General features: G+C 36.3%; 2 protein-coding genes across 2 annotated transcripts; one reads left to right on the plus strand and one right to left on the minus strand.

The window, feature by feature from the left end:
• Positions 1–2,462: 2,462 nt before the first annotated feature.
• On the plus strand, positions 2,463–8,581 carry LOC140778276 (transcription factor GTE1-like). Its single transcript, XM_073122915.1, has 8 exons — positions 2,463–2,654; positions 2,787–3,032; positions 5,165–5,242; positions 5,990–6,214; positions 6,395–6,493; positions 6,794–6,852; positions 7,487–7,637; positions 8,071–8,581. The coding sequence occupies exons 1-8, from the start codon at positions 2,529–2,531 to the stop codon at positions 8,233–8,235; spliced, it is 1,149 nt and encodes a 382-aa protein (XP_072979016.1). The 5' UTR covers positions 2,463–2,528; the 3' UTR covers positions 8,236–8,581.
• Positions 8,582–10,863: 2,282 nt separating this feature from the next.
• On the minus strand, positions 10,864–14,303 carry LOC140779572 (CASP-like protein 4A2). Its single transcript, XM_073124694.1, has 3 exons — positions 13,795–14,303; positions 13,546–13,681; positions 10,864–11,168 (listed from the first exon to the last, which is right to left on the minus strand). The coding sequence occupies exons 1-3, from the start codon at positions 14,211–14,213 to the stop codon at positions 10,971–10,973; spliced, it is 753 nt and encodes a 250-aa protein (XP_072980795.1). The 5' UTR covers positions 14,214–14,303; the 3' UTR covers positions 10,864–10,970.
• Positions 14,304–14,383: the final 80 nt, after the last annotated feature.

Consider the following 14,383-nt stretch of genomic DNA (forward strand, 5'->3'; position numbering starts at 1 on the left):
GTAAATCTCCATCTTGGCAACTATGCTCTATGCTGGACGGATGCAATATGGCGGTAGGCTACTGACGGAGGCATTTGTGTCTTTCTCCGTCTTTACGCGTCTTGCTCTTATCGATAGTAGGCTTGCCTTCCTAATTGTTTTTCGGTTATGGACGGTCCGCCTTTACGCGTCTTGCTCTTATCGATAGTAGGCTTGCCTTCCTAATTGTTTTTCGGCTATGGACGGTGAAGCCCGTGCTCTCCTCATAGCTATTATCCTCATTCACAATCTAGCTGTTGATACTCTGATTATTATCTTCATAGATTTTCTACTGGTAGCAAAGGCTTGCAACCAATTGTAGGAAGATGAAGTTCCTTGGTCCATACAGCCTTGGATCCTTCAATGCCAAAAGTAGTTACATCTTATTCCTAATCTTACTATAATGTATACTAGTCGTGCAAATAATTTAATTGCGCATGAACTAGGTTCTATTGCTCTCCTAGAAAAGATCTCTTTGGTAGAGAAAGTTCCACCTTTGTAACTTTGGTTTATAATGATTCAATGATATGACTATGGCCTTTTCTCTAAAAAAGAAGTGTTTAATTGCTAGAAAGTGAAGGAAGAAAGTATTCTTTCAAGAACAGTATTTGGTTGTAAAAATTAAATTAAAGAAGTAATTTCTTTGCCTACCAAAAATAGCTTCTTTTTCTTTTTTAACTTCTTTTCTTGAAAGAAGAGAGTCAATTTACTGAAGTTAGCCACTTCATTGAATCTCACTTTTTAGCAATCAAATATTTAATGGGAGTGTTTAATTGCTGGAAAGTGAAAAAAGGACTCATTTTCAAGAAATCTATTTTTGATGCTTGGTTGCAAAAATAAAATTAAAGAAGTGACTTTCTTATCTACCAAAAATAGCTTACTTTCTTCTTTTAACTTTCTTTTCTTAAAATAAAGAGTCACTTCTCTAAAAATAGACACTTCATTAAACTTTACTTTCTAGCAATTAAACATACCGTAAAACGTTGATCGAATATCTTCTTATTTATGTCCCTTATAATAACCTAACGCTAATCACCAATTTCAACGCATTAATTCTCTTTAATTTTTATTAAGGATATATAATTATTGATTGGAAAAATCTCAAAAAAAAAAATATCCCTACTAGTTAGTGATATTTTGTGGTTATATGTCTCCTAATTTTAAAGTACAATATCTTTTGAGAAATTTATCAAAAATATTTTGCACTTTACTCTTATTACAAGTTACATTCTACCATATGAATTTATCTTATTCGGCCGCTATATTTTTCTTTTAAAGTTAACTAAAAGATATTCGAAGTTAACTTTAACCTAACATCTGAGAATAGACCAGAGAATTTCCACTACTTTTGGAAATAAGAAAATAAAATACTTATTATTTGACCTTTAAATTTATATGTACTTTTGTTTTTATCTTAACCTTTAAAAATTTAATCAAGAGTACTATGATTATTTTAGATATAGTTAGGTTAAATTATCTATATGGTAGTTGTCCATCAACAATGTAGATATATTTTTGAGACATTAAAAATAAAATAAAAGGTATATATCTCTGCGTGATAATAAAAGCTAAGCCTATATTGTTTTGGACAAATATCCTTATTTTGTCATTCTTAAGAATTAGGGAAATTTATGATTTCCACTTTATATTTTTCTTTTATTATCATTAACACGCTGTGAATCTTATAGATATGTATCATTCGACCTATATATTTTACTTTTATTGTTTAAAAATACCCTAAGTTATATTTAATCTTGTAGTTATTGATAGGATAAAGAATATTTCATTGCCTTTAAAAATACAAAAATTAAAATACCAGAAATGCTCTTTGTCATAGTTGTCCACTTAAAGAGCAGTAATCCTATTGCACAGGTGAATGAGGCAGAATAACTTATAAAGAGTTATTACCATCATTATGCATATATTATTGAGATTAAACATATTAATATTAGATAGTGTTTTTAGGTGGATGAAGCATAAAATATATTGCATCATGTTGTTAGGACAAGCTGGGATATCCTTTGTTTGCCTATTTGGTGCTATATTAAATTAAGCTAAAGATTACTAGTCCCAAGATAAATGCTTCAATAGCTATTAGTCACATAGTTAGATTTAGGATTTAAGATTTAGCGTTTAATTTACTGTCTCAAAATATTTAGGATAAAAAGAAATTCTCTTTGTATATTATTAGCCTTCACAATACAACCAACGTTACTGTTTCACTAATGCAATTAATTTAGGATGATCTCTTAATCATAGTCAAATCCATCTTTAAAAATTCCCCAGCTCAATAATTATCCGAGGAACAAAAACCTAGTTGGGCCCTTATTGGGCCCTTATTGGGCCTAGCTCGTTATAGCTTTTAATCTAATTCTCTTTCTCTAATGTGTAATCTATATATAGAGGGTCAAAAGATTAATAAATTAATTACAGTTAAAATTTAGTCCGATTTCTAATAGGTAATAGAGTTCTCGATCTCCGGTACTCCAGTAGATAAAGCTACAAATTTGATGGAGGAATCGTCGGTTGCGGCGGTAGAGAACGAACCAATGGCGGCTCCTCTGCTGTCAAAGCCGGAAACCGAGGTCGATGGTTTCAAGCACCGCATCGATGGCATCATCTTCAAGGCCGACGAGGTTTTCCGATCGAAATATTCCTACTAGGGTTTTAGTTTCATTCTTTTCCTCCTCCTAGGTCTTTAATCAAGAAGATGGCAAAAAGGTGCTATCTTTCTGGTCACTTTGAATTAATTTGGGGTTGGTATGCAGCTGGAGAAGAAGGTGAATGAGGTCGTGCAGTTCTACGAGAGCAAGAAGCAGGTAAACAATTCGAAAGGGAACTCTGTGGTCAGAGAGAAGGATAAGTTGGTTGGAATTAGGAATACCAACGGTGGTGTTGGTCATAGTGGAGGCAGGAATAATGAACAAATGCAGGTGGATGGGTGTCGAAAGGAAGTTGTTTGCTCAAAGAGAATGCAAGATCTCATGCGACAATTTGGCACTTTTTTGCGTCAGGTGAGTTGGAATTCTTACTTTGGTTGTCAAAAGTTTATTGTGAATAAATGTTCTTGTGATAGATAGCTAATTATGTGTTTGTTTCTATGGCTTTTTTTGGAGCTGTAATGATTTAGAATAAGTTCTTTCATAATTTTGTCTGAAATTTGGAGAATCAGGGTGTTACTGTTTGATGAGGGGAATAATTGAACAAGTTTTCCTTATATGTTTTAAAAAATTATGGATCATGAATTTTATGCGCTCTCATATTGCCATTTTAGATATTGACTGATTTCATTATAAGATAGTTCATCTTTTGCTATTCACATTGAACAGTATTCAACAGTATGCTTATACGTGATTAATGGCTCACCTCTTCTTTCATTGAGAAATATTGTTCACCTTATCTATTTTAATATCTGGAATTTAGGTAATTCTTTGATAGTTGCACTTACCAAGTGTTAAATTGATGACACTAGTTCTCATGCACTTTCAGTTAGAATTGCTATCCATATTTGGTTATTTGAAAAAGAATATTTAGCTATTTGCTCCATCATTTAACTTGTTTGAATAGCATGTAACAACACCAACTGTCCTTTTTTTTCCTAGTTGCTTGGGTTTGCACTTGGCAACATGAATCACTATTTCTTTTTTAGCCTTATCTTGCTGATAGTTTTTATAATTTTTTCGTCACCATCTGCTTTGTTCTTAAAAAGCAAGCCAGATATTGATTGCTATTTCTCATCTATGATCCTATCATCCAATCACCTTTTGGGGCTTTAGCCTCATTGGAGACTTGTGGATGATAAAATATATTGTTATCAATATTCAGAAACTCAGGATTAGGATTGGCTATCTAAAAAACGATACTTATCGGCCATTATAATTGCCCGGATTGGATCAGAGTATTTTTTAATTATGAATTCTAAATATTATTTAAAATTCTAGGGAAATTTCTAAGAATTTTAAAAGAATGATAAAAATAAGAAAATAATAATTATTCATATATAAAGTCTAAAAACTAAAAAAGGTACTTACTTATAACTTTGATGGATACTGAGTTGGCTCTCGTAAATAGCTAGTGAAGAAGAAAAAGAAGAGAGAAATAAAAATAAATTAAAAAAGAAATTACTTACTGGAGGTTGCCGAAGTTTGCTTGAGTTGGATTTGCGTTGCCGAAGTTCGTCAAAGTTGGATTTGCATTGCCGAAGTTTGCTAGAGTAAGATCTGCATTGCCGGAGTTCGCTAAAGTTAGATCTCGATGTCTAAGAAGCAATGGTTATGGTAGAGAGAGAGAGAGAGAGAGAGAGAGAGAGAGAGAGAGAGAGAGAGAGAGAGAGAGAGAGAGAGAGAGATGATAGGGATGGGAACAATGTCCCTAGGTCAGATCCGTTATGGATCTGAACCAATTGATCCGAACCAGCTGACCCCCCCTGATCCCGGTCAGCTAATTAGGATCAGGCTTGGATCGGAATTGACCGATTTTTCAATCTATAATTGTTATCAAATTTATCGAGAGCAAGCTTATGGTTTTAGATAGTACTTTTTTATGTGTAGTAGCTTACACATTGTATGGCTACTTGTTCACACCATACGAAGGTTCGATTGCCTAGACTTGCTTTGACTACTCTTTGTAGGTTGTCTGAAATTCTTTGGAAGGAAATAACCAAGACTCTTTTTTTTTCTAAGCCTGCAAAAAGTTCTTTATTGCCCTTTCAAATATAGTGATAATGGTCAAATGGAAATATGAAAAATCATTTCTTGTCCTACCTATGATTATGCTAGTGATATTACCCAACTTAATTGTTGTATTTTTTTCCTTTTTCGGAAATTAGCTATCATGGGAAGGAAAAGGTCAATTCTGAATGCAAATCGGAACAAAATACTGAAAAATGGGGCATATTTGATCATCTCTCAAGAACTTTGAAAGTACTTTTTACTCCCTAAGTTGGAATTGTTCAGAAAAAAAATAAGTAAAAAAGAAGCCTGGTTGCTGTTTCGTCTAGTTCATGTTACTTTTTACTCCCTATGATTGTGAACTTCTTGCTTGTCCAAATATCATAAAATGAGACCTGTTCTACTTTACTTCTAATTTTCTGGTGTCTGCATTTATCTTTGGTTTTAATTGTTATAACAAATACACATTTTTACAGATTACCAATCACAGGCGGGCTCGGCCATTTTTGGAGCCTGTAGATGTTAAAGGCCTTGGTCTTGATGATTATTATGAGGTACTGCTGCTATTTCTTTTCAATCTCTAGTGGTAGCATTATTTTTCTGAGTATAGTCTTATCTTCTCTCTGGAAAGTATGAAACTGCTGAATCTGTTCATATGTTTTAATAATATTCACTTCAGCAAATCATGTTATCCTAGTTATTTTTCTGAGTAGTCTTATCTTCTCTCTGGAAAGTATTATTTTTTTTCAGTTTTTAATTCCTCTCATTCCCTCTCTCTTTCTCTTCTTGCACCGAGACTGTTGCGAAGCAGCAGCAACCAGTTGTTGAGAGCCTGAGAAAGGGAGGGGGAGAAGGGAGAGAGAGGGGGGGGGGAAGAATTAGAGAAAAAATGAGAACTTTGTCTATGTGAATAATTTTTATGTTTTGAATTTTGAGAGGGAGGGGGGGAGAGAGAGCTCGATATTTATCAAAATTTTAAATTTTAAGTAAGTTAATATATTTTTTAAGTTTTTTAGGCTTCATATATGAGTAATTTTTATTTTCTTATTTTCCTCTTATTTTTTCTAAATTTATAGAAAATTTTCTACATTTTTAAATATTATTAATCGTTTTTTCGAACGACCGATTCTGATCCTGATACTAGGGACCTTGCTAAATATGCATGGCATGGTGCAAGAAAGTACTTTAATATTGTGACAGTTTCTAACTATAATGATCATTAATTAATTTATGTGATATGCAGAAATTAGAGCATAACAGGTGATCTTTGATTGATTAATATCTCATGTTGGTGTATTCAGGTTATCAAAAAACCAATGGACTTCCGCACTATCCAAAATCGAATGGAAGCAAAGGATGACACTAGATATAAGAATGTCCGAGAAATATATTCAGATGTGAGATTAGTTTTCACTAACGCAATGAAATACAATAAGGAGCGAAGTGATATTCACGTAGCGGCTAAAACATTGTTGGATAAATTTCAAGAGAAGTGGCTCCAACTACTGCCCAAAGTTGTTGAAGAGGTAAGCCATAACTTGGTCATTGTTTTAATTTTTTCTTGAAGTCCCCCCCCCCCATTGATCCTATTGTTCCTGAAACCTTGGTAATGCTTCTTATTTTCCTGGTAACTCTGGTGCTAACTTTCTAAAAGTTTCATCTTACAGAATTTGCTTGCTTCATTACTGACTGTTTTGCTTTGTCAGGAAACAAGACAAAAGGAGGACGAAGCACAAGAACTTATAAATATGCAGATTGCCCAAGAGGCAGCTATTGCAAGATTGGCAAGAGATACTGATAATGAGGTGGGTATATTTCATAATTTTAAGTTCAAAATTCTAGCACTTGTATCTTGTGAGCTAATTTTATTATGCCCACTTTTCAAACTAGAGCCCAGAGCTAGAGCTGGTTTCTCGACATTTTTTTTTAATCATTCCCCCCCCCCCCCCTCATAGCTATTCTCTTTTGTGCTACCGTAGTTATAACTTCATTAATCTATTGTCATGATCTCGTCATCTTTTCTGGAAGGGAGTAGTGTGTCAGCCTCTTGGTCTCTTCTCACAATGTTGATAATTATCTTATAGTTTTTCCTTCCTGTTTTTCAGCTCAATGAGCTAAATTTGCATTTGGAGGATATTCGGAAAGTAGTGGTTCAAAGATGCAGGTAATTCTTATAGTTATATTTGTACATTTATTCTGAGTCCACTTATATATGTAATATAGAAATACTGATCTGTTCATGTTCTGATATCTTATACAGAAATTTTACTTATGTGGTAGGTCAGAAAAAGAATTGTATTAGTTAGGATCAGAAAAAGAATGGTATTAGTGATTTAGAATATTATTATATGGTGAGTGGAATACACAGAACTAAAGCTTACAAGGATTTTAATATGACAAGGAAAATCACAAATAGTCTAATAGAGAAATTGCATGCTGATGTCTCACATGCAAGCATGTTGTACTCAAGCTGGTATAGGCTTTAAGTGGTTCAGATTTGGAAGTTCCTAAAGCTTTCTAACTACTTTTTGTCATAGTTGTGTTATCCTGGAAGTTCTTCCCATCATGTTCTACACTTTTTATTTTTCATACTGCTGATAAAATTTAGAGGTCATTTAATCTTTCTCTTATTAATCTTCTTGGCATATCTGAACCTCTTATTAGACCTCAGAGCAGCAACCGATGAGTTGAAGTAATGGTTTTTAACATTGTCACTTCTAACTGTTCCTTATTTGGTGTTTCTAACATCATGGACACGAATCAATACTAGCATGCTGACTTTCGAAAATATTTACAAGGAAAATGTCCACAGATGAGAAAAGAAAACTTGGTGTGGGTCTGAGCAAGTTATCTGCTGAAGATCTTAATAAAGCGATAGAGATTATTGCTCAGGACAATCCAAACTTCCAATCTACAGCAGAAGTTGTGCACCTCGATATGGATGCTCAGGTCATTTATCTACTATGTTACAGTAAAATTCTGTGTTCATTTCAGAGTACCATCATATTTAAATATCTTTTGCAACGAGATGCATGCATTGCCTTGTAAGAGCAAATATACATTTCTTATCTGAGAAGGAAGAAATAACAAACAGCAAGTAAATCATGCATTCAACAAAATAGTTTACTGTACATTTCATTGCATTCTTGGTTTTAGAGGAAGCAGATAAATGGATGGAGTTAACGTTGGCCTTGATATTTCTAAAAAGGACTATTTGTTGAACAATTTTTCTGATTTAATACTTAATCTTTTGGGGGTATTATGCAATATTTGTATTTCTTATAAACTTATCATGACTCCTATGTTGGAAAAAGAATACCTAAAACATAATTTCATTACCACTAATTAGTTTGTGTATATCCACCCATATTTCTTCTTGTAGAGTAAAAGCACCTTGTGGAGGCTTAAATTCTTTGTGAAAGAGGCATTGGAACTGCAAGCTAAGAGCAGTGCTAGCAAAGGTGATGACAACTCAAAGCGGAAGAAAGAGATATGCGATGCTCTCGCGAAGACTGCAAAAAAACGAAGCAAAAAGCTCTTGTCATGATCTACCTTTTCTATTCATCTGTCCATGCTTCAAATTTATATCTAGAGAAATATATTATTTTAGCTTCCCAAAGAGAAGAAAATATTTCTGAGGTGATCTATATTAGATTTCGGCAGAACAAGGTTATGTCTGAAAATAATAATGCCCGAGGGTTAACAAATCAGTGAGTTCAAGAAGTCGACCTCTGAATACTTGCTCATTTTGTTGTGATAATTTCATGTCAATGATAAGGTTTTAAAAGATGCAATTAGCCATCTTGAGCAGATAATTAGCCATTTAAGATGCTGATAGATGAATGTATTATTCTACAAGCAAAGGTACAAAATAGCAGTATTCAAATTCCATCACTATTTATGGCCAATTGCTGGAGTATATTTTCTATGACAGAACTTGTAGAATGGGAGTAGTGCTTGTGCACTGATGAAATACAGTATTATGCTATTCTCAAAAAAAAAAAAAAAAAAAAGAAACCAAAACAAAGGGACAAATTGCATTTTGCCTCCATATGGTTTGGTTCACTTACAGATTTTTAATTTAAACACTTAAAAACTGATATATGATCTTGAGTAAGAGTATAATTGCTATCTTTTCTATCATATTTGACTGAATTAGAGGTCGAATTTTAAAGATATTTATTAGAAACAAAGTTAAGTTATAGAGAGTTAGATAAATTTTTCAACGCATTTAAAATAATATAAATTAAATTTTAAAATTGACCATCCTCCCGTTCCAGAGATTGATCAAGAAGATTCAGACACAAAACCTCAAACCCTAGAAGCATTTTGAGAGGTATTTTTAGGTTGGATAAAGAATTTGCCAAAGAGGCAAAGAGACTCAAGATTTGGGAAGTTGACAAAAAAAAGGTACTACTCATTCTTTAAGCCTAACATCCCCATCCCAAAGAGGTAGCCCAACATGGCATCACTAAGTTGAGGGTGTGGAACTCCACCCCTCCTCTGAGAGGTTAATAGTCGAAGTTAAGAGGGCCGCATAGTTTCGACAAAGAAGTAGTTAAAAGATGATGGCTAGAGATAGGCACACAAGAACAAGACAAATTTCAGAAAGTTGGTCGTGGCATGAGGAGCTTCTATGACCTAGCTTCCCAGACCAAAAGCACTGATAGGTGTTCTTGCGTATTGAGACACCTGCTAGTGAGAATGCTAAACAGAGGGATGCAAAGAGGGCGGGCCCCAATGGACACAGGGCAAAGAGGGAGAGAAGAGAGAAAGGAGGAAGAGGAATGTTGGAAGGAGGGGAGGGATTAATAGAAGGTGGGAGTGACAATAAAGCTTCATTAGAAGAGTGAACGAAATGGGAATGAGAAATAAAATGTCCTAGAGGACATTTATTAGCAAGCCTTTGGTTGGAATGAGAAACTAGGAACTGGGACTGAGAGCTCGAGATAACACCTAGAGGACTTCAAGCCAAAGGAATGGTTTCTTTGAGTTGTAACCACTCGCAACCCGATGCCACACATCATTCTTTCAATTATGATCTCTCTCGTCATCCATCATTCTCTTCGAGGGAAGGGACATGTAGGAACCTAGAAAGACCCGGTGATTGCCAGCATCCTAGAGAACCAGACCTAGAGGACGAGCCTAGTTGCACCCACCTCTTGTCCTTTTTTAAGTTCTCCCGGAGAGAGATGAAGTGCTTCCAGTTTCGCCACCAAGTTGCCCTTCAACACCATCCCTCAACTAGCTCTATGAACTAATATTAGACGGGATTTCTTGTAAAATTATTTCAATTTTTGTTCTTTCCAATATTTATTACTTAACAAACCCTATTCTCATCAACCTACTCAACCTCTCAAATCCATAACTTAGTGGATATTTGATCTGAACTGCTCAGAAACTTAATTGTTTATCTATTTCTATATAAGACAGACGAATTGTAGACAAATTGAAGGGCACCTGATGTAGTGATCCTTTTTAGATTAGGATATCCAACTTTTGCACACTATGTCGTTTGACATATCAAGATTATTTATTATCTCAGATCCGAACCTAGCACATTTAAGTCGTTCTATGGGTCAAATTACCTCTCGTAATATCTCGATACTGATTGTGCTTTAAATGCCTCTCAAAGTATCCAGCTACTTGATTAGATTATGACATACTGCAACCGTGATGTTGACATACATAAATGTTTGAACTAGTATTTGCCTGAGCATTTACTCACTGAGCAGTTGGCTATTAAATTTTAGATTAGAAGTAGGAGGTGGAGGCAGACAGGCAGTTCACAATTAATTAATTTCTTGACTTGTAGTCTAGATGTGAATTCCTCTAGCAAGTCCTTTTTGAAGTGAACATCACCAGAATCACCAGAATCGATGATTGACACCCAGCATTTCCACTTCTATTCAACATTTTCCTAAAACGAAAGCTAGCTAGTCAAACATATGCATCTTCAAAATCGAAGGCTTAAATCTAGGATCCAATAAACACTAAAAATCGACTTAGCAGATAAATCTGCTGAACTACACAAACAATCTACAAGTTTCCAAAACAACACCAACTAACTAGTGTCTTAAACACCTCAGTATTAGCATTTGAAATTATGGAAAGAATCCTGATTGTTTAAGAAGTAAAACTTGATCAAAGTTGGCATCAGATTTTGGCTCAGATATACTAATGCATGCACTTGAAATGAGCGCCGGCACTGACGTGAGCTTTTTTATTGTATCAGTTACAACAGTTGTACAGATAATAAGATAGATTTACAAACTTTATTATTCACAGTGATAAGTTTGGGCTGAAGAGATTGTATGCAGAGATGAGAGAGCTGAGAGCAAAAGCCAAGAATGCCAAGAAAGACATGGCGATAGAGCCATTCGCCATTCTAGGAAAGGGATCATTTCCCCAGTTGGTGATCCAGTCACTAGTCCGAGCTGTTGCAGACGATGATGCGGAGATCATGAGGTATGCAAAAGCCTGCAACCATGAAAGGAAATTGCATTAAAAAAATGTAACAATTTGGTGTTGACATCCTTCAGGAAGGGCTTCAAATACAACTAATCAACGGGTAAAATCTTCTGATCTTACAGAAAGCTTGGTTTACGAACAGGTGAAGAAAAATTAGATCCTTCAGCAAAACTACACTTGTTTCAGTGTGTATAGTTCTCATAATTTCTCAGAAGAAGCAAATACCCATTCCACTTCACGAAGCTTCCACTATCCTCGCTTTTCCAAATAGCATTAATTGGCTCAGCTAGAGCACAACACAAAAACACGGAGGTTCCAAAGGAATTGATAAATTTCGAAAGATCAGCTATCAACCTAACATCAACACTCCAGAAATAATTCCATGTTACTGTCCTGAACAAAATAAAACAATTAAGGATCTTTTCATAAGACGTACAGATCAGTTGGAAATGGAGAGTAATCTACATTATTGATTGCAGTTTAGGCTCAAACCAATAAGTAACGTCCCCTAAAATAATATAGATAAAGGACAAAAATTACATGAGACGACTTTTTATTTAGGGGTCTCATCTTCTTCTCCAAGGAAAAGTAAGACAAATAGCAAGATCAAGTTCAAAAGACAATGCTTTTGGTAGACAATTTTTTTACACAGCAAACCATAAAAAATCCTGGATCTGAAACTAGCTTACATATAATCTTGTTAGTTACATATTTCCAGCGAACATCTCAAAGTTGAGAAGACTCTTAAAGAATGTAAATTTTAGGATTGGTTCTCAGATATGTTAACCCTCTCGTAATAGTCAGAAACAGTTGCAATATGTTATGAACCGACTTGGAGAATGAGCCCAATCACATTGGGCTACGGCGACGAGATTGTGATTAGAGGTTTTTACATCCAACTCCTAGCTATTTATCTATTTATTCTTATCATTATATTTGCTTATTAGTTCGCTTTTGCGATTTAGACCCTATGTTAGAAGCATTGCCTTTTTCTGTCACTTGCCTACTAGGTTGGCCAGACCCAAGCTATTTAAGGTGGGTCAATCGAGTCGAGTTAGGTATCCACTAAACATGCTTGTGGTATGCACCTAATTGTAATTGGTTAGGTCTCTAACCTGATCTTTTAATTGATGCACTAGGATTGGTTTGAGTAGGTTGGACCTAAGCTAACCTAGCTAGGCTGACCAAGCCAATAAGGAAGCTACTACATGACATGTGGTGCGCCCTTATTGAGAATTATCTTGGATTATTGAATTATTTTCGCAAGATCGTCTTTTTCCTCCTTATTCGACTATCTCCAAGCCTTGGCCGACCTAGCCTTCATCCGGGACCGACCATTGCTGCTTACCTCTTCATCAGACTAGCACCACCACCACCCCCCCTTCACCCTAAGTAAAAATCCATCTTCTTCCCCTTCACCTATCTACCGACTACCATTACTTTCACCATCATCATCGCCCACTTCTATACCGCATACCTTAAGCATCACCACCGCCCCTACTTCGACCACTCTTTCACAATCCACCCTAATAGATTTGTTCCTCTATCACGAATCTATCAAAACTCAAAACCATGCGTCCGTCTAACCGTTGAATCTCAAGTTACCTCTTAATCTTGACAATCCGCGATAACCCAAACATTCTCTGCTAGTCAGAATCCAATTCCATCTGCGAATTTAGAACTCGCAATGATCGTGGGGTTAGGAAGACGTTATTAACACAATACTCACCAAATTAACATCTATAAAGCATAGATCTAGACACGAGATGCAAATCCATCGATATGGCAAATCATGAAAAATAAGGAACATAGCTCATTCATGTGTATATTTATGTCCCTTCCTTCTCCGACAAGTTTAGGGTTTATCCCTCCTATCCTGTATTTGTAACTGAGTTCCATACTTTCCTTAGAAGCATGAACAGCACCATCATCGGAAACACTAGAAGTATTGCTTCCAAGATCATCATTGGCAATGGTTATGACACTGATGGGGTTAGTGGTTGCATTAGATGTAGCCAACTCCATCATTGGTTTCTTATAATTTGAGTTATTAAAGTTGGAAGCTATTCGAATGAATTTATATCTTCTTCCAAACAACAAAATAAAATGAAATTTAGTTCGATTCTTTTTATTTATTCCAAGCCATGGAATCCTCTTTGAATCGAGGTGAGTCAACTTCTTTCAAACTGAAGTCAAATAATCTATTCGGATTTCGTTTCAAAAAGGGTAATAAGTATTTCTTATACTTCTAGATAACGAAGTTTGCAACTTAAAAATTAACTCGAATTTACGAGCTAAAGCTGTTTTCCCAACTCCGATCTATTCATCAAGCATCTGGACGAAGCTTTCCAAAAATTACCCCTAGAAAGAAGGAAACGAAATCTACCTGATCCATGGTGAAGTCGAAGTAGTCCCCCATCGGACGGCTAATTATATGCTTCCCCTTCCTTATGTGATGCACTTGCGCGTACAGCTGAAACAACGAGTAGATGAACCCAATCACATTCACCGCCATGGAATACCTGTCCCGAATCAAACGTCCCAAAATCAGCTCAAAAATACAAAATCAAACAATCGGATCACCACAACCGTCCGATCCAACAACCAAAACCCTAGGGAGAGAGAGAGAGAGTACCGAAATTGGCTGTACTTGTCATAGGAATCAAGCGCCCATCCCTTGCGCTTATCGGCCGCGAGGACGGAGAAGGCAACAAGGCAGAGCACCGCCGCGGCCATCCGGGCCGCCACCGCCGCGTTCCTCGCCGCCGCGTCGCGGTGGCGGCGCCGCACAATTCCATTGACGGCGGGAGACTGCGGCGGCGGGTGGCCTCCTCCTCCGCCGCCGCTCCAGGAGAACCAGCGGCCGCCGTCCGCTGGAGGCGGCGTGTGGCTGCGGTTTGCATGAGCCTCGGGAGAAGTCGGCGGAAGGGAGGGTATAGGAGGAAGAGGCGGCGCCGATTTATCCGGCGTGTTCTGCGGCGGCGGCGGAATATGGACCGCGTTCGACGGGGCGTCGGGGAGGGGGGATCGGAGCGGTGAACTCATCAACTCCATTAGTCTTTTGGTGTTCTCCTCTTCGTCCTTCGGACGACAAGTGAGGTTTTCCTTTTGTTTTCTTGGTAGTCGTCCTTTTTGCAATTCCCCACCGTGCGCTTTAATGGTATTAAGGAATGTTATGTATATTTTGTTTTTTAATAATTATATATATATAATATAAATATTAA

Source organism: Typha angustifolia, chromosome 15 (assembly GCF_048772165.1).
Source record: "Typha angustifolia cultivar Huaian chromosome 15, ASM4877216v1, whole genome shotgun sequence".
Classification (NCBI taxonomy): domain Eukaryota; kingdom Viridiplantae; phylum Streptophyta; class Magnoliopsida; order Poales; family Typhaceae; genus Typha; species Typha angustifolia.